The sequence below is a fragment of the Chiloscyllium plagiosum genome, chromosome 10 (assembly GCF_004010195.1).
Source record: "Chiloscyllium plagiosum isolate BGI_BamShark_2017 chromosome 10, ASM401019v2, whole genome shotgun sequence".
In the NCBI taxonomy this organism is placed as follows: Eukaryota; Metazoa; Chordata; class Chondrichthyes; order Orectolobiformes; family Hemiscylliidae; genus Chiloscyllium; species Chiloscyllium plagiosum.
Genome location: NC_057719.1, coordinates 40409206 through 40430708, shown reverse-complemented (window position 1 = coordinate 40430708; position 21503 = coordinate 40409206). Strand labels below are relative to the sequence as shown.

The following is a 21503-nucleotide window of genomic DNA, read 5'->3' as shown; positions in this document are numbered from 1 at the left end:
TTATCCATGACTGAATATGATTGTCCACCAAGGTAACTCCATGTCATTGGTCACAGGCTCCAGGTCATTGTGTGGTTTATTCATCTCAAGAAGATTAGAATACAAAAGCAGCGATGTGCTTCTGAGACTTTATAAAGCTCTAGTTAGGCCTCATTTAGAATACTGTGTCCAATTTTGGGCCGCACACCTCAGGAAGGACATTCTGATACTGGAGCATGTCCAGCCGAGATGCACACGGATGATCCCTGGAATGGTAGGCCTAACATATGATGAACGGCTGAGGATCCTGGGATTTATTCATTGGAGTTTAGTAGATGGAGGGGAGACCTAATAGAAACTTATAAGATAATGCATGGCTTAGACAGGGTGGACGCTAGGAAATTGCTTCTGTTGGGCGGGAAGACTAAAATTAGAGGGGGTCAACTTAGAACGGAAATGAGGAGACCTTTCTTCAGCCAGAGTGTATTGGGCCTGTGGAATTCATTGCCACGGAGCGCAGTGGAGACTGGGACTTTGAGTGTCTTCAAGGCAGAGATTGATAAATTCTTGATCTCGCAAGGAATTAAGTCTACAGGGAGAGTGCGGGTAAGTAGAATTGAATCGCCCATCAGCCACAATTAAATGGCAGAGTGGACTCGATAGGCCAAATGGCCTTGCTTCCACTCATATGTCTTATGGTCTTATGGACCAGATTTTCAAGCTGTAGCTCTAAATCGCTCATTGGCAGGAGTTTCCAGGAGTTGGCACTGGTCCTTGGTCTCAGGAACATTGGCATTTCATAGAGTCATAAGTCATTCCCTTTCCGTACTTTCTTTCGGTGATAGATGTTCTCAGAGAATTGGGTCCCTTCATAAATGAGATCCTTCCAAGATGGTTTCTGTTGAATGAAGGTGTCTCACACATTGACATCCAAGTTGCATTTCTTCATGGAAGCCTTCAAGGAGCCCTCAAAATGCTTGACTGTTTTCTTCTTAAGTGATTTCCTTAAGCTGGCAAGCATTTACTTTGGCAGTCAGGAACTTAGGCATACAAAGCATGAAGCCAGCCCAGCAGAGTTGGTTTCTGATGATCATGATCTCATTGTTGATGCTATTGCCTCCTTCAAGGGTTTCGATGTTAATACATCTGTCCGCCGCGTTCATATCAAGAATCCATCTCAAAATAGCATTGATACTACTTCAAGGGCTTTGAGGCAGCATCTATACAAAGTATAAATTTCAGAGTGAAACAAAGGAGTCAGAAGGATGACTGCCTCATAAACAAGGATCTCAGCATCAGTATGGATGTCAGGGTCATCAAGAAGACTCAATCTTAGGAATCCAAAGGCAACGATGTGGCGTTCGATCTCTGCATTGATATCAGTGTTAGATGAAATGGGTCTTCCCAGGTAGGGGAAACATTCCATATTTGAGAGGATTTCTCCGTTAATCTTAATGGGCGGGTGAACTGGAACTTGACCTGGAGTGGCTTCAATTTCAGTGCATTCCTAAAAGTGTTAAGTGAGGTTTGAGGATTCTGTTCCAAAAACACAAATGACATGGTCATCTGCATATGTAGCTCCACAAATGATCATTTCTCTCAAGATTCAACTGGTTGAGGCTGAAAGGTTTTCCATCCATCCTGTGGACAAGGTCCACATCACAGGAAACGTGTTTTCGACAAGATGAAAAATGGAGGCAAAGAAGATAGAGAAAATGATGGCGGCCATTACCCATCCCTATGTGACTACTGTATTGACCTCAAAAGAATTCTGTCACATTACCGCCAGTGAGGACTATCACTGACAGAGTCATGGAAGAGAGAGTACATTGATGAATTTCACTGGACTGCTGGTCTTTGACAGGATCTTCCATAGCATTTCCTGATTGAGTGAGTCAAGAGCCATGGTTCAGTTGAAGGAGGCCATGTAGAGTGGTTGGTGCTGTTCCTGCCATGTCTCTTGGAGTTGCTGAACACGGAACATTATGGTCATAGTTCCACGGATCAGTCAGAAGTGCCCCGCACTGACTTTCAGGAAGAATTTCCTCAAAGATTGGGTAAAGGCACCTAACAAATTCAGGTGATGACGTTCCCACTGATCGGGAATAGGGAGATTCTGCAGGTTATTTCCACAGTCTACTTTGTCTCCTTCTTGAAGACAGTAGTTATGACAGCATCCCCAAGATCAGGGATTTCTTCATTGTCAAAGATTTTTATCAGCATTTAATCGAAATGACAGGTAAGCTCTGCTTCGTCAATGGAATCCTGCCCACTTTGATGGCTTTTCCATTCTTCACGTGTTTAGTGGTGGCTTTGACTTCTGCCACATTATGGGATTTGGGGGATTTCCTCAAACACGTCCTCATCCTTCCTGAAGAAGGGCTAATGCCCGAAACGTCAATTCTCCTGCTCCTTGGATGCTGCCTGACCTGCTGCTTTTCCAGCAACACATTTTCAGCCCTCATCTGTTATTGTAATGTGGTTTACAAGTTCTTTAAAGTGTCCTTTCCATCGAAGGCTGATGTTTTCTCTCAAAAGTCTCAAAATACCAGTTTGAGGCCAAGTGTTTTGGGTCCTTATATTGTCTTGGTGGCACTAAAAAAGCCTCAGGTGTTATGCTCGTCAGCTAGGAGTTGCAGCTCCTTTGCTTTCTCAATCCACTACTAGTTCTCTAATTCTTCTTTCTAATGGCACCTTTGCTGTTTGATGAGTTTTCCTCTTTATATTTGGCAAAATGATATCACCAGTGAAGCAAAGAGCTTTTCTCTTCTTGTCAATGGCCTCTTAGATCATGTGGTCATTCTCATCAAACCAGTCTTGGTATTTCCTGCTTAGTAGCTGATGGCTTCTTCGCCGAATGAGACAATTACAATCTTCAGCTCTTTCCAGATTACCTTTATTCTATTAAAATCAATTCTGGAAATTTTAGTGAAGACATTGTTGGAAGTTCACTACTCTGCTTCGCTCGTGAAGTGGCTCAACATTGAGCTTTTCTTCTGAATTATTTCTTTGTTTTCAGCCACTTCTAGTGGCATTTAATAGACATACAGGAACAGATGAGCTAGTGATCTGTCCAGGGGTCATCTGCACTGGTCTTCAGGCAAAAGCGAGTACTGCAGATGTTGGAGATCAGAGTCGAGAGTGTGGCGCTGAAAAAGCGCAGCAGGTCAGACAGCATCCGCAGAGCAGGAAAATTGATGTTTCGGGCAAAAGCCCTTCATCACTTTGATAGAGAACATTCCTTTTGCCTTGGGATTGAATGATGATGTAGTAGATCACGTGCCAGTGTTGTGATCAAGACTGCATCCAAGTAGTCATGACCAGCTAGCATACTGCACAGTTGTTAAGTAGGAGAATCCCTTTGGAGTTGTAATTTCTGACTCCTTTCCAATCCTGGCACTGAAGTTTTGGAGGAGGGAAATTTTATCCTCCTCAGGAAGCTGGCGAGTATGGTGTCAGATGTTGGTATGATATCCAAGTTGAATCTTACCTTATTAAAGTTAGTTTTTACTCAGTTTAGAACTTTGATTCTGGCCCATCCTTATTCAGACCTATTTCCTCCTTGAATGCAGTGGGAGCACTGCTGTGACAGTCTTATCTACAAGTAGCTGCTCAATCAATTTGAGCCAATTCATACCTTATCTTGGTAAAAATCAGCTTTTGCTCAGTTTATAACTTTGAGTCTTGGCCTACCCTTAACCTTTTCTATAACTATTGCCAATCTAAGTGAATTATGGTCACTAAACCTACTCAATTAATATTTGGATAAGTAAAATCCCCATAACATGATTGGCTTATTACTCGTACCCTTTCTTACACTTGACTGTTTTGGAGGCCAGGAGTACACACCCAAGAGTGCTTGCCCATTTTGGCTTTTTTTACTTCTAATATTATGACTAATGTATGTTCCTTTCAAGCTATCACCTCTCCTCATGGCTATAACTGATTTCTTGATTGATACTGCAAACTCCTCTCTTCTGTCCCCGGCTCTATCTCATCTGAGTATCATGCAATCAGGAATGGTGAATTACCAATCTTACCAGTCTTTCATAAGAATACAAGCAACAGGTGTATGCCATTCAACTCCTCAAGCCTGTCCCACCATTCCGTCAAATTATAGCTCGTCTGCCCATGCATTAATTTTGCCATTTCTCATAGTCCTTAATTCCTGATATTTCAAAAATCTACTGATGTCTTTGTTAAATACTTTCAGTGATCTAGCCTCCCCAACTCAGGATCAAGAATTCAAATAGACATTACACTCAGAAAAGAAGCATCTTTAAATAAATGTCCCCTTATTCTTTATCTATGTCTCCTAGTTCAAGGTTCCTCAACTTGGAAGAGAAACTTCCTCAAAGTTCCTCAACTTGGGGAGAAAAGCATCTTCGCAATATTTGTCAACCCCTCCTCAGAATCTTGTGTTTCAATAAGGTCACCTCTCATTCTGCTAAACTTCCATAATAACTGTCCAGCCATTTTTGATAAGTCAACCTCTTCATCTCAGGAACCAGCCTAGTGAATTTCTTATGAAGTGCCACCAACACCTGTATTTTCTCTCTCAAATATAGCCACTAAAGCTGTACACAGTACTGTATGTGCGACCTCACCAAAAGCCTGTACAGCTGCAACAGAACTTCCCATTTTTAACCTCCAACCGCCCAGCAATAATGCCTTGTCAATCAAATGTTATAGCTTCATGCTAACATTCTGTTTCTTGAACAATTGCATCCAAATCCCTCTGCTGAACTTTTTGGAGTCATCTTATCATTTAAATAATAGTCTGGCTTTGATTCCAAAACTAGTTTGAAAATTAAATGTATTCAAGGGATGCCCTCACTACCCGCTTGGTCCCATTCATTTGTCTGGTGGTCACCTATCCCCTCTATGCCTACACATAAGTTGCAAGGTCACATGGACGACCAATGAACCTCCCAACTCATGAATGCCTACCCCACTCCTACTCAAGCTCCAAAACTCAGGGCTTGGGTTGCTCCAGCTAGAGGCACCTCCTGCACACAGTTATTTAGGAGCTCTTCAGACATAGCTTAATTGAGCAGAATATAGACCTTTGCTTTTATTGTACCCTTACTCCTACTTAAGTATAGACAAAAAACATCTTATTCTCCATCATGTCAGACAAACAACCAGAACCACTAAACTCTACTACATTAAGTTAACAACGTCTGTCAAAGTGCCACGTACAAACCATAATATTTCTTATAGGTAAATGTTGACATTTGTATTTAACATATACACATGGTGATGGAACTCAGATTGGTTGCACTTGATTACTTACTATTTATTAAAAATGCTAAGTTGCTTGCAACATTCTTTTCAAAACACACATTTTTAATGAGCATTTAGAGTATTTATTTTCAAAATGCACCTTCTTTAGAAGGAAGAATTCATAATACGAGAGATTTCCAGAAAAAAACTGCAGTGTTATGGGCAAAACAGAATACAAATTGCATTAATTGCTGTCTAAGAGCGAGAACAATGTAACAGGCTGAATAGCATCATTCAGTATTGTAAGATATTGACATTTTGACAATCCCCGTTTATTAACTTGAAAACTCTCCAGAAATAATTCAAGTAATAAGTTGCAACCGTGGGCTTAATAAGAAAGACTGGACTGCTCAATTACAGTGGAAAATGCACCAACTTTCAAATTCAACAAAATTACACACAAACTGTTTTTCAGTGAATCAGATTTATGGTAACATGCTTTTATATACAGCTGTGAAGGGAGAAAAACTGCTCAAGCGACCTCAATGGCAGGAGGAAAGCAGATGCTGAGCAACCAGGAGTCAGTAAACCAATACATTATCAAAGAATTTGCTCTCTTGCATTGTACGTCAATAACAATGCCATACCTCTTCTGAACCATGGAGGTGAGGACTTCATGCAGGTAATTTATTTCTGCCAGGCCTAAAAATAGGACACATTAGAGGTGAGCACAGACGAAGTATCTGGGAGAAAATGTATTAACGCAAAATCTGAACAAAGTATATATCCTAATTGTAGCTATATTGTATATCTGATATCTATGTACAAGAAAACAAAAACAAAATCACTTTAAATTTGCCAAGTAATTTGCAGCACTTTTGCTTTTGAAAAGATATTCAAGACTTAATATTACAAAGGCCTTTACAGTGCAAATACAGAGATCCAAAAAATGAAACCACTTTACAACTACACCATATTAATAAGAAAACACCTATTTTCTCACCACTTTAATTAGGAAAACCAAGATTTTGATGATGACGATCTACTTTTGGGAGCTGTAACACACACTCCCCCCATAATTAGTCGTCACAGGATGTTAAATCATATTAAAATGGACCTCCAGTGTACTTACAGCACAAAACAAAGCCAAGTTAGACCAGGAAAGTTTGCAATTTCTGCTAATACAAATATTCTATTTAGTAAGTCAAGAGCAAGTCTGCACTTAAAATAACTCTGACAACAACCACAAGCCGAAGATTGGGCAAATATCAGTGGTGCTGCTTTGGGTTTTTAGGGTTTATAATGAATACGAAGGTATTCTCACACTCTTGGAAAGCAGCGTAAGGCATTAACTTAATGAGGTTCTGTTCAAATCAGAAAAACAGCAGCCATGTCACATTTTCTTGATGTTACAGAACAAGTTCTTTGTCGAGTAGCTGCCTTCATTGCTGCTCTGTTAGTTCTGAGTTACTCTGAACCCGGAAGTAAGAGATGGATTTTCATGATGCAAAGTCTTCTGCTCACGTAATCGACTAGTTTCACCAGTTTGACTGAAACGAATAAGTCTGAGCTGAACATGTTAACTGAAATATGTTTGGCACCCTTGTTCAAATGATATTGTTGAACATTAGAACAATTTTTAAACATTACCTGGCAAAAATACCAATACACTGCCACGGTTCAAGTTCATTCCTGTTGATCTATTAAAATCAGAGTTAACAAAATTGTATGAAAATTTGCTTCAACATTAACTTTATCATGAAATGCTTACTTAATTTTGGGGGATACACAAGTAGAACACCTAAAATACTGCATAAAGTCCTATAGTCCGGAAACAGATCCTTCAGTCGAACTCGTCCATGCTGACCAGGTTTCCCAAACTAAATTAGTCCCATTTACCTAGATTTGGCCCCATCCCTCTAAACCTTTCCTAGTCATGTTCCTGTCCAAATGTCTTTTAAATGGTGTAACTATACTGCATCCACCATATCCTTTGGCAGTTCATTCCATAAATGGACCACCCTCAATGAAAAAGCTATCCCTCAGGTCCCTTTTAAATTTCTCTCACCTTAAAAATAGTTTTGAACTCCCTTACTCTAGGTAAAAGACCTTTGCTACACACCTGATACATGCTCATGATTTTATAATCCTCCTTAAGGCCACCCCTCAAACCTCTACATTACAGTGAGAAACATCCCACTCTATCCAGCCTCTCCTTATAACTTCAACCGTCCAGTCCCAAGTTTGAAAAAATTCAACTATTAGCAGAAATATATGGATAAACACAACTAAAGTGCAATCAAAACATTTGGGAGATCTTTTCCAGTCTCAATACAAACACAACCGATAATGTTCAGAACACTAACATTGTTAAGTAACTGATATAGATATACACAGAAGACAAAAAGGTTACCCTCACCCCTTCAAATTTTTAATATCTTACATTGTCCAAATCAATGTGTCAGCAAAGTACCTCAGCTGCCACAATTACTGACCTGAAAATGCAACCAAAAGGGATGGAAGGAAAAATTGCCAAAGCGTACTCAAGATTTCCAGGTGTACAAATAATGTGGTGAGGGGTACCTTGCTGCCAACTTGAACTCAGCAAATTTACTGTGTGTCATATTCATTTTTTAAAATCTGTGTCTTTTTGTAGAACAATCAATAGTGAGAAGCAGTCCATTTTTTCACATTTAGCACTAAGACTGTGATGCTCTGTGACTGCCTGCTGTGATCCTTTTGGATAATTTACATTGTAACTTTGATATTGAGTGATAAATGTAAAACCAGCAACATCAAATCAGATGTTTGTTTATGCCTCTGCCAGCCATTATGGAAAGAAAATTTGGAGACACATACTGGGGATCTAATTCAATATCACACTTTAGACATTATGCCTTTAAATTCCAATAAAGATTATGATTCTCTGCAAAATGTTAAAGTACCTGGCAAAGCACTGAAGCTCATTTACAAAGAGAAGGTGAGCAAATTGCTGAAAATTACCTCATAATTCTTAATTAGAACAATAAGTTATTAATAAAGGCACAAAAAAACACCATGCGTCTGCACCTTTTAAACTGACAACTAGATAACAAAACATTTTGACTTCTTTAATATCACAGGTATAGCAGTGATGCAGCCTGACTACCGTACTATCCATGTTCCATACACTTTGCTTCTATCTAACCAGGAGGAGTTGTGACTACATTCAGTGTATAGTAGTTGGCTCAATCCTTCTTTGGCCACTAGTCCGATCAGCACAAAATTCGAAGTCTCATCTACTTGTGTTTTGTCCCTGATAATGAAATTAAAATGTAACTCTTTGTTTGTCACTTACCCATTTTCTTTATTTTCTAGCTCATCAAAGTAGAGGATCAGAGTTACTGCTGTGTTATAGACTTCAGGCAGGATTTTTGGTTCATTACAAAATGAAGGTGAAATCTAGGAATTAAACAGAATAAAACAATCATTCCATATCTGGAAAGCACTAACAAAGTAATGCAAGAAAACTTCTTTTAATAAAATAAATTCATGAGATGTAGACATTACTGGAAATACTATTACTTATTTATCGCATATCCCCAATTCCTCTTGAAAAAGTGGTGGCAATTTTGGTCCCAGATCGATGCAGTTTGCCAGTTTGATTCAAAGTCAACTGTAAAGCACATTAGGATGGTAATAAAGGCAAGGTTAAGACAGATCAAATAAGGATGATAATTGCACTTTCCCGAAAGGACATCAGCGAACCAGTTTGCTATAAATAATAATTTGACAGTCTCAAGGCCCTATAATGATCTGAATTTTTATTTACTGATCACATTAAAGCTGTATACAGATGATCAAACTGACATTATGGCATAATTTTCTCTGCAATATCACTCCATACAATCCAGTGATACAATCATTACATGACAATACTATCTTCAAAGGATTGCAGTCAGGTGCAGGAACCATTGCAAGGCCACTAAGGTGAACTTTAGATTCTCAACTGTTACCATAGCCAAAATCCCAAATAGCAGCCACAATCATTTTTAAGCAAATTACAATAGTTGATAGTCCAGGTGATCCCTCCCTTTATTCGTGACCAATTCTGCTCATGGACCTCCTGTGAATGTTCATGATCATGATCAAGCTACAAAGATTGCCATATCTGGCTAAATTGCCTCTTCCCATTCTAAAGCCTTTATATTTTTTTCCCCAACTACAATGGCGTTGTACCACAAGGATCAGTGCTGGGACCATTGCTTTTAGTCATTTACATAAACGATTTGAATGTGAACATAGGAGGTATAGTTAGTAAGTCTGCAGATGACATCAAAATTGGAGCTACAGTGCTCAGCAAAGAAGATTACCACAAAGCACAACACCTCATTCGTGATGAAGGGCTTTTGCCCAAAACATCAATTTTCCTAGTCCTCGGATGCTGCCTGACCTGCTGTGTTTTTCCAGCACCACTCTAATCTTGACTCTGATCTCCAGCATCTGCAGTTCTCACTTTTGCCTAGGATCTTGATCAGATCGGCCAATGGGCTGAGTGGCAGATGGAATTTGATTTAGATGAATGTGAGGTGCTGTGTTTCGGAAAGGCAAATCAGGGCAGGACTTGTACACTTAATGGAAAGGTCCTGGCGAGTGTTGCTGAGCAAAGAGACCTTGGAGTGCAGGTTCATGGCTCCTTGAAAGTGAATTGCAGGTACGGAGAATAGTGAAGGCGGCATTTGGTATGCTTGCCTTAATTGGTTAGTGCATTGACTACAGGACATTGATTAGGGTACTTTGGAATACTGAGTACAAATCTGGTCTCCTGGCTATAGGGAAGATATTGTGAAACTTGAAATGGTTCAGAAAAGATTTACAAGGATGTTGCTGGTGTTGGAGGGTTTGAGCTATAGGGAGAGGCTGAATAGGCTGGGGCTGTTTTTTGTGGAGCATCAGAGGCCAAGGGGTCACCGTGTAGAGGTCTATAAAACCATGAGGAGCATGGATAGGGTGAATAGCCATGGTCTTTTCCCTGGGGTGGAGGAGTCCAAAACTAGATGGCAAAGGCTTAAGGTGAGAGGGGAAAGATTTAAAAAGAGACCTAAGGGGCAATATTTTCATGCAGAGGATGGTGCATGTCTCAAACTAACAGCCAAAGGAAGTGGTGGATGCTGGTACAATAACAACATTTAAAAAGTTACCTGGATAAGTATATGAATAGGAAGGGTTTAGAGGGATATGGGCCAAATGTTGGCAAATGGGACTAGATTAATTTAGGATATCTGGTCGGCATAGACGAGTTGGACCGAAATATCTGTTTCCATGATGTGCAACTATGTTTACATGACTCTGTTTTTTTTTAACTCAAGCTCAAGATATTTGTTGTCAACTGACATTATTCAAATCCATGACATACGAACTTTCGTTCTCAACCCTCTTTCTTCGTATATCAAAGGGCGCCTCATCCTCACTACTTATACTTTAAGAGACAACAATTTCTAACCAATTTCTTCTTCTACATTGGAAGAGGCAACAAACACAAATTGAATGATGAAAGCAAAATATGTGGATGCCGGAGACCTGAAATAAATACACAAAGTGCTCAAGAAACAATGCAGGTCTAGCAGCAACAGTGGAGAGAAAAACTATGTAGAAAACAAAGAAAGCGAAAAAAGACGTTCCGTGATTGGCCAATAAATACATCAGCTTTAGCCAGATGATGCACATTGATGCGATCCCCTCTAAATGTCAACACACACACTTTTAACACTTGTTATATCTCACTGGAACTGTGTACTGGAAATCAAGGCCCACGATTTCCTAACTAATCACTAGTTAAAGCTTTTATGAGAAGTACACAAAATTCCCCAACTTATGTTTTTTACACCCTGATTGATAGAAAGCATGGACCAGCTTTCTGTACTTAAGAATTACTTTTGGAAAAATAATGAAAAGATGGAACACTAGGTGAACAATTATGAACTACTGACATGTGTCTCTACTCGTTAGAATTTTAACACTTCCCGTATACACATGTGAACAAACACAAAAATAAAATATTGCTATTAAGGGTCAAGGGGAAATCTGAGAAGGAAGATCAATGTCCCCTTGTCCACAAGGTTGTTGGGGTGATCATTTTAACTTGCCAGGACCTGCTGTCTGTTGATTTCTCTCAGCATTAGAGATATTCGGGGAAAAGACATTTGGGGCCCATCAAGTCTACGTACATTAAAAACAACTACCTAACTATTCTATTCCCATTGTCCAGCACTTGGCCCAGAGCCTTGTGCGCACTGGCATCACAAACGCACATCTCAAGACGACTTAAATGTCATGAGTGTTTCTGCCTGTACCACCCTTACAGGTGATGCGTTCCAACTCTGAATAGTTTAAAAAAAACTTATCCTCACGTCCCCTCTAAACCTCCTCTCCCCAACCCTGGTCACTGATCACTCTACCAAGGGAAAAAAAAATAATTCCTGCCTGTGCCCCACAAAGGGCAATTGGATTATTAGAATAAAAGCTATCCTTAACTCTGGAGAACATTAAAACATACAAATTCTCCAAAGTCATGAAAGTTGAACATAAAATTTCAAATATGCACTTCTGTCTTGATTTCTATTTTTCAGAAAATCCAAAAAAAAGCTTAATTTTGCAAAAATTTATTAAAAACCATCTCACCTGGAAATGGATCAGCTCTTTGAGATCATCAAGATAATATTCATCAATGCTGTATGGGACTCCATCTACCTCAAATACATAGGCAGGGGTCAGGGTCTTTCGGAATGGTACTGCAAAGTAGTCTGCAAATTCCATGCAATTAATTGTAGCAGACATTAGAATCACCTGTGAGAATTTAACAAACACTTTTCAAAGTGAAAACTACCATGAATTTATCAAAATTAAAACAAAAACATTTTGAAACACTATAAGTACATAAGCACTCCAGATGCCATCCAATCAATGCATTATGGTAAATAAATTATTGGTTTAGGTTGTCCTTTCTTGTTTTGAATCCAGATCAATGCAGAGGTCCGTGGAGACTGAGTATACTCAAGACAGATCAATAGATTTCTAGATACTGAAAGGAAATTGGGATACAGCAAGAAATGGTGTCATGGTAGAATATCAGCGATGCTCCAGCTAAACGGCAGAGCATGCTCAAGAATTTAAGTGGCCTATGCATGCTCCTATTTCTATAGACCTTTAGCAACAGCAAGTTATAGCATCAATATTTATAAATATATAGATTTCCATGTTAATTTTATGCCTATCCATGCTGACCTGTACCTGAATTATACCATAAAAAAGGTGCATCTCTGCAAGGAGGTAGTTTAAATGTCATGTTAGAAACTGAAACTCCAATGAGGTTTCTTTTATAGTTTGGAGACAAAGGATAGGGAAAACTAAGAAGGAATCGCATGGGAAAAAAATTGCATTCACTTAATGCCTCATTAAGTGATGTAGGTAGGGAAGTGCCTGAACTAAGGGAAAGAGGATGGAGTCGAGGTAGGAGTTCAGTGGGCCAGGGTAGTTGGGCTTGTGGATATTGGGGAGCAGGTAGAACTGGACAGTATCGGGCTGGGAGACCATGAGTTTGGAGACAGTGGAGGGGAAATCACCGGAGGCAATGAGGACATGGACAGTGCAGGTGATTTTGGCCTGATAGAGTCCAGTGGGGTTGTGGGCAAAGGGGAGGTAGGATGTGGTGTTGGAGAGTTGGTGTTTGGCTTCTGTGACATAGAGGTCCGTTCTCATGGCAGAGGACAGCATGGAGGATGGACAGAGAGGCTTCACATTTAGGGCACAACCCCAAATAAGTAGCTACTGGTCTTGTGTTTGTGCTGAACAGGGAGACAGCTGACAGATTTCCCCTGCTGACATGCCCAGACGAACAAGTGCCATCTTTATAGAGGGCAATGGGCAACACAGCACTGAGTCATCTATCACCAGGATTGTGAACAGCATGGCTAAAGCCTACATAAGAATATGAAATCATCTTTTGACCCAGTAAACTAAAATACATTTTCCTACTGATATCATGTATTACATATTGATCTGCAATGTAGAAACATCAGTAATTATACACTGAATGCTACAGTGCTTTTTTTTGGTGCCTGACGTTAGGTTGATTCTCAAGTGTTAAAATGGGGTTACACTGAAAAATAATTTGGGACAGACTGACCTAGATGACATGTGCAACACTTCATAATGAGGTGAGATCCAACAATGCTCTGATACGAGGCAGAAGTGCTACCACTGAACAAAATATAACACCACAGTATTGTAAGGAATTGTCAAATGTCACCAAACTGACCAAACTCCAAACATATAACAAATATAAGCCCCAACAATTACATGTTTCTTTAGTTCCTCACATGGCCTGAGCAACTCATTCATAGCACATATAACATGCTTTACAACAAAGAATGAAATGTGCTACACTTTTGCACTAGATATTGCACAGATAAAATTGTAAATATCTTTGTGTAGGTGGTAATCATTGAAGGAATCTGTTTAGGCATTTTATGAAAGACTCACCTTAACAAACCGTGAATTTGTACGGAGTAGCTTACGGACAACCAGCAACAGAAAATCCATTTCTTCAGTGCGTTCGTGGACCTGAACATGATGACAATAAGTACAGAAGCTGCTCATTTTTCCTGTTTTATATGTCAGTTTTATGAAATCTTCACAATTATTCACAAAATGTCATCTTTTTCCAATTATCATTTGAACCCAAAGATCAGATATAGTCATAATCCTAGAACATGTACAACTTCGAGTCAAAGTCAGAGATGCACAGCACGGAAACAGATCCTTCGGTCCAACCCATCCATGCCAACCAGATATCCCAACCCAATCTAGTCCCACCTGCCAGCACACGGCCCACATCTCTCCAAATCCTTCCTATTCACATACCCATCCAGATGCCTTTTAAATGTTGCAATTGTACTTACCTCCACCACTTCCTCTGCAGCTCATTCCATACACATACCACCCTCTGCGTGAAAAAGTTGTCCCTTAGATCGCTTTTATATCTTTCCCCTCTCACCCTAAACCTATACCCTCTGGTTATGGACCCCCTCAACCCAGGGAAATGGCTCTGCCTATTTATCCAATCCATGCCCCTCAATTTTGTAAACCTCGATAAAGGTCACCCCTCAGCCTCCGACGCTCCAGGGAAAATAGCCCCAGCCTGTTCAGCCTCTCCCTATAGCTCAAATCCTCCAACCCTGGCAACATCCTTGTAAATCTTTCCTGAACCCTTTCAAGTTTCACAACATCTTTTCAATAGGAAGGAGACCAGAACTGCATGCAATATTCCAACAGTGGCCTAACCAATATCCTGTATAGCCACAACATGACATCCCAACTCCTGTACTCAATACTCTGACCAATAAAGGAAATCATACCAAAAATCCTATCTACCTGTGACTCTACTTTCAAGGAGCTATGAACGTGCACTCCAAGGTCTCTTTGTTTAGCAACACTCCCCAGGACCTTATCATTAAGTGTATAAGTCCTGCTAAGATTTGCTTTTCCAAAATGCAGCACCTCACATTTATCTAAATTAAACTCCATTTGCCACTTCTCAGCCCATTGGCCCATCCGATCAAGACCCCGTTGTAATCCGAAGTAACCCTTTTTTGCTGTCCACTACATCTCCAAATTTGGTGTCATCTGCAAACGTAATAACAATACCTCTTATGCGCACATCCAAATCATTCATATAAATGATGAAAAGTAGTGGACCCAGCACCGATCCTTGCAGCACTCCACTGGTCACAGGCCTCCAGTCTGAAAGACAACCCTCCACCACTACCCTCTGCCTTTGTGCCAGTTCTGTATCCGAAAGACTAAGTCTCTCTGTGTTTTGTGAGATCTAACCTTGCTAACCAGTCTCCCATGGGAAAGCTTGTCAAACGCCTTACTCAAGTCGATATAGATCACATCTACTGCTTTGCCCTCATCAATCCTCTTTGTTGCTTCTTTACAAAACTCCATCAAGTTTGAGAAACACCATTTCCCATGCACAAAGCCATGTTGACTAATCCTAATCAGTCCTTGCCTTTCCAAATACATGTACATCCTGTCTCTCAGGATTCCCTTCAATAACTTGCCCACCACCAACATCAGGCTCACTGATCTATAGTTCCCTGGCTTGTCCTCACCACCTTATAAGGAGCTTTTCGAGAGTTCAGGAAATTGGTTTAATTTGCTTTCCCACGCCAAACTTTCACACCCAATTTCCTAGAAACTGCAGACTCTTGCTTGGCTCACAAATACAACAACTTTCCAAAGTCTCATCCATGTCTAATCCTTTTGACAAACATCAAGCCAGACTGAGCAGTAACAGGAGAGGAAATCTCAGTTGATATCTGTTTCATTCCGAATGTTAACTACCACCCTAACAAGTGTTTCCTACATTGAACTGAGTTTGCTTGACATAACAGAGAAAATCCCTGGAACACATTTAGGGCTAGACTGGGCAGCTCCCAAAAATGGATTCAGAGCTCCAGTTGCACAAATATCCCACAATCACTGGTTGCAGATATTTTGTAGTAAATAAGAACATAAGATGAAAACTAGGAGCAGGAGCAGGCCACCTGGACTTTGAAGCCTGCTCCGCTATTCAAGGTGATCATGGTTGATATTTTCGTGGCCTCAGCTCCACTTACCCACTCTCTCACTATAACCTTTAATTCTTTTACTGTTCAAAAAATCTTAACTTTAAGAACATTTACTCAGGAAGCCTCAACCACTTCATTAGGTAAGGAATTCCATAGATTCACAAATCTCTGGGTGAAGACGTTGCTTCTCAATTCCGTCCTAAGCTGCTCCCCCTAATTTTGAGGCTATGCCTCTTAACCTAGTTTCACCCACCAGTGGAAACATCCTCTCTACTTCGATCTTATCTATTCTCTTCATAATTTTATGTTTCTACAAAATTCTTCTGAATTCCAATGAATATAATCCCAGTCTACTCAGTCTCTCCTCATAAGCCAACCCTCACAACTCCAGAATCAACCTAGTGAATCTCCTTTACACCCCCTCCAGTGCCAGTAATCCTTTCCCAAAGTAAGGCAACCAAATCTCCAAGTGTGGTTTCACCAGCACCCGATATAGCTGCAACACAACCTCCCTGTTTCTAAACTCAACACAATGAAGGACAAAATTCCATTTGCTTTCTTAATTAACTGTTGCACCTGCAGACTTACCTTCTGTGATTCTGCACAGCAGTGTGCTGCAATTTCTTACCATTAAGTAATAGTCATTTTTACTGTTATTCCTACCAAAATGGATGACTTCACATTTATTAATACTGTGATCCATCTGTCAGACCTTTGCCCACTACTGTCTACATCCCTTTGCAAGACTTCACAGTCCTCTGCACACTTTACTCTACCATGCATCTTAGATGGTTACACTACATGTGGTCACCAACTCCAAATCATCTCTAATTGCAGTCCCAAGACTGATACCTGAGGCACACCACTAGTCACTGATTGTCAACCAGAATAGCATTTATTTATTCCCACACTTTGCTTCCTGTTGGTTAACCAATCCTCTATCCTTGCTAAGACACTGCCCATAACGCCTAGCATCTTTTTCTTAGGCAACAGCTTTCTGTGCGGCACCTTGTCAAATTTCTTTTGGAAATCTAGATACACTACATCTACTGGGTCCCCAGTGTCCACCATACTTGTAATGTCTTCACAGAATTCCAAAAGATTAGTTACGCATGACCTGTTCCTTCATGGACCTATGCTGTGTCTGCCCAACCGGACAATTTCTATCTCGATGCCTTGCTATTTCTTCCTTGATAATAGACTCAAACATTTTCCCCACTATAGAAGCTAAGCCAACTGGTATATAATTCCCCATCTTTTGTCTATCTTCCTTTTTCAACAGTGGCTGTTTTTCAATCCGCTGGAACTGCCCCAGAGTTCAGTGAATTTTGAAAAATTACCACAAGTGCATTTGTTATTTCTCCTACCATTACTTTTAGCACCCTGGGATGTATTCCATCAGTGCCAGGAGACTTGTCTACCTTTAGGTCCATTAGCCTGCCCAACACTATCTCCTTCGTGATGATGATTGTTTCCAGGTTCTCACCTACCTTCATCTCTTTGTCAATTTCTGGCATGTTATTCATGTCCTCCAGTGCGAAGAGCGACACAAAATACCTATTCAATGCCTCGCCATTTCGTCACATTCCATTACTAAATCCCCCTTCTGTTCAGAGATGCTTTAACACACCTGTGGAGCAGATAGGACTTGAACCTCAATCTCCAGGATCAAAAGGTAGAGAAAATACCCCAGCTGAATTGCTCCTTGGATGCTGCCTGAACCGTGCTTTTCCAGCACCACTAATCCAGAATCTGGTTTCCAGCATCTGCAGTCTTTGTTTTTACCTCATTATCTCCTTCTCACAGGCAATTAAGGTTGAGCAACAAATGCTTTATTTAATGGTGACACTCATAATCAAATAGTACAAAAAGTTAAGGGAACCATTCAGGCAAACAGCATAATTGATCCATCTACTTAATGTCTAAGGCTGTGAACTGTGGTGGGAATTTCACCTCCTGACCAATGTTACCTCTAAAAGAGAAAATAGACAGCATATGTAATAGGAGGGTGTGAAAGGGGAAAGCAGTTTCAGTTTCTTGGTAATAGTCAGGTACCTACTGCAGTAAGGAGATGTGAACATGTAGAATGATTTGATAACATAGTCAGGTACACTAACATGAAACGTAAACTTTGCGAACATGATTAGATAGAGATATGGGTGAGTAAATGCGTAATATTTTGATTGGAAGCCTGTTATCTGCATAAATTGTATAAAAGCCTTGTTCTTGCAATCATTACTTGAGCTGTATGCCATTTTTGGATATGTACGTCTCCCAGGCGTGCAAACTGAGTTTAAACAAATTAATCTGAGTCCAATCTGGTCTAAAAGGAAACAAAGGATTAAACTCTCACTTTCAATTACACGTTACTTGTGTGCACAGCAGCTCCAACGCTCCACACACACACAAAATAGCATCAACTTGCCAATCATGGCACAGTCAGTTCCGGATGTCGCTAGTACACACCTCGGAGGCCTGAGCAGCCAGCAAGAAACTTAGAGGCCACTCTGCTCATGACTCCCAAGAACCTATCCTCCAGCCATAAAACATTACATTTTGATACCTAGCTAAGTCAAAAAAGCTCATCATTATCCAGAACAAAGCAACCCACTTTCTAAGTTTGTCCATTCAATATATATTAAATATTCACTTCCCCCTCAGCATTGACATACCAGAAGACAATGGAGCAGAAAAGAAACCATTTGGTCCACTGAGTTTGCTCTATCATTCAATCATGGCTGATAAGTTTCTCAACCCCATTCTCCTGCCTTCTCCCCATAACCTTTGGTCCCTTTAACAATCAAGAACTCTATCTTAAAATAATGCAATGAACTGGCCTTCACAACCTCTTAACTATATTGTATATGTGCAGACATCATATGGACTTCACTTTAAGGGGGCTGCCCACCAGCCTCAATAGCAATTAGGGACTGGTAATAAATACACAAAGATCTTAGGAATGATTTTTTGGTTAAATCAAGCCTCAACATTTAATGATGAGAAAGTTGATGGAAAATATCCTACTTCATCAATGAAGATGTGTGTAAATTCAGTCAGGCATTTTGCATTAACAATTTTTTGAAGCAGAACGCCTGTTGTCATGTAAGTTAGTTGAGTGTCTGCACCAACTTCTTTTTCTAATCCAACCTATTTCAACAACAAAAAACATGAAATTATTCAAAGTAATAACAGTAATAATAAAAGAAAAATGAATTAGGTGCATTAACTGATATCTACTTTTAAACTGATGCAACATGCCAACACAATGATACATACAATTTCTATGAAACATTTCTTCTGTGCCACTGGAATTTCAATTGTCCTATTTTACTCAAAATTAATTTTTGACCCAGAACTGAGGAAGGGTCACCAGACCCAAAATGTTAACTCTGATTTCTCTTCACAGGTGCTGCCAGACCTGTTGAGCTTTTCCTGCAATTTCTGTTTTGTTCCCTCTTTTCTTTGCTTGTCATTTGTGTTTGTCTAAATGCCTCTTAAACTTTGTTTAGCAGAGTGATATTAAGTTTCAAAAGTCTAAGCCCAATTGTATAAAAGGTGCTGGAAGAAGCTCAGATTCTCAAGATGGGAAATGACGCCACAATTAAATTAAGTTTTATAAACATGAAAGAGAAGGAAATTACCTCTGTGAAATAGTTTAGTTTATTATATTTTATCTTCACTATTTTTTGCGAAATAAACATATGTTTCATTGTTTAAAACAAACCTGCAGCTTTGCATATTTGCATTTCGGTGAAAGACACATAGCAAAACCAAAACAAAACTTCTATCAAGTCAGATTTTGGACTGGGATCTGACTTGTGTAGTCATATCATCAGTTGAAATGACTATTCCATCCATGATTAATTTGTCTTCAACATCAGCCACAGAAATTTTAATAATATAATAGTAAGAGCCCAGATCTTTTGCTGGAAAGGTAATTGTTACCAAATCATAAACTGGAGTTGCACTTGAGGATCACATGGAAAATTCAACAAAGTTGAACCGACAGAAACTTCTGTAGCTTCCTATAGGCTTTTGTCCTGAAAACCTCTGTACATGTCCCAACTCCAATTTAGAGTTGGAGACTTCAGATGGATCAAATTCACTTATCTCTGAATAGTTAGCCAGGAAAGTTTAGAGATGAAAACCTGTTTTAACCCAAACTATAAAACTGCAGTCTCCCCCACAAAAATATTTCCTGACCATCCATAGACACTCTGATGTCTGCACTGAGGACAGACCCCACAGCAAGACTTCTGACTAACTGTCATCAAACCCTTCCACATACTATCAAACCAGATTCCCCATATCCCTATGAATCCCACTTTGATCTAACCTGATTCAACTTCCCATACCTGATTCCCACAACCACTACCCATACTTGACCCAATTCCTTTCACTCTGATCTCGAGCAGACCCACTGCCCACCAGGGAATATTCGTGTATATCTGGCTCTCTCACATGACTCATACAACCCCCTCATATGGGAGCCGATCCCCTCATTATTTACACACTTATATTCACTGAGTGGCTGTCAAAAATATCTCAAGTATCTTTAGCTCTCAGGATACTGCACTGCCTGCAACATAAGTGGACACAGTTTCAGCACTACTCCAGCCCACAGAAGGCGCAGCATTTATTTTTTGTAAGGGTGGGGGGAGAGGGGGAGGGGAGCGCAGTGCAGAGGGAAAAAGAGTACTGATAGTACAGTGGGGGTAAATGTACTGCGCTGTATTCTTCTATGTTCTATGTTCTACAGATTAAGTGACTGGAAAGTGAGAATGATAAAACAATGTCTAAATGTAGAGGATACACAGTCCCACTGGAGTGGGGCGAAGGGATAGAGCAGGTCAGGTAGCATTCATGGAAAGAGAGACCCAGCTAACATTTTTAGTATAGGTGACTCTCATCAGAGCTGACATTAAGTGTGGAAAAGGCAACATTTATGAAATAGTGAGAGGTTTGGGGGGTGGGTTGGAAAACTGGGGGTGTGCTCATGGGGATGGAGAATGCAACAAGCAAAGCTATAAGAAAAGGACAAAAACGTGACTGGGTTCACAATCTGTAGGTATTGAATTCAATATTAAGTCCAGAAGGTTGTGAGATACCTAGTTTGAAGATGAGATGTTGTCCCTCCAATTTGCACTATGATCCTCTGGAGCATTGCAGCATGTAGAGGACAGACAAGTGGGCATGCGAGCAGAATGCTGTGTTAACATGACCGGCTACAGGAAGGTTGAGGTCACGCTTGTGTACATACTGACGGTGTTCTGCAAAGTGGTCACCCAGTCTACATTTGGTTTCTCTATTGTAGAGTAGGCCATACTGGGTCCAGCAACAGACCAGGTTGGAGGTGGTACAGGTGAAATGCTGCTTTACCTGGAAACACTTAAGGTTCCTGGATGGTAAGCAGGGAGGAGGTGAAGGGGCAAGTGTTGCATCTTCTACAGTTACATGAGAAGTTGCCATGGGAAGGAGATGTGATGTTGGTGGTCGAGGAATGGACTAACGTGTCCCAGAGACCATGGACTCCATTCCTTGAGCACACCCCCAGTTTTCCAACCCACCCCCCAAACCTCCCACTATTTCATAAATGTTGCCTTTTCCACACTTAATGTCAGCTCTGAGAGTCACCTATACTCAAAATGTCACCTGGGTCTCTCTCTCCATGAATGCTACCTGACC

General features: G+C 40.3%; 1 protein-coding gene across 1 annotated transcript in view; it reads right to left on the bottom strand.

Annotated features, from left to right (window-relative positions):
• The window catches only part of tdrd9 (tudor domain containing 9), a 143306-nt gene that overhangs the window by 79142 nt on the left and 42661 nt on the right, over positions 1-21503 (bottom strand). The window contains exons 5-10 of the mRNA XM_043697529.1: positions 18843-18965; positions 13726-13806; positions 11866-12030; positions 8543-8646; positions 6856-6905; positions 5853-5907 (exon numbers count right to left, since the gene is read on the bottom strand). Coding sequence (XP_043553464.1) covers positions 5853-5907; positions 6856-6905; positions 8543-8646; positions 11866-12030; positions 13726-13806; positions 18843-18965 — 578 coding nt within the window. The remainder of the gene's footprint in view (positions 1-5852; positions 5908-6855; positions 6906-8542; positions 8647-11865; positions 12031-13725; positions 13807-18842; positions 18966-21503) is intronic.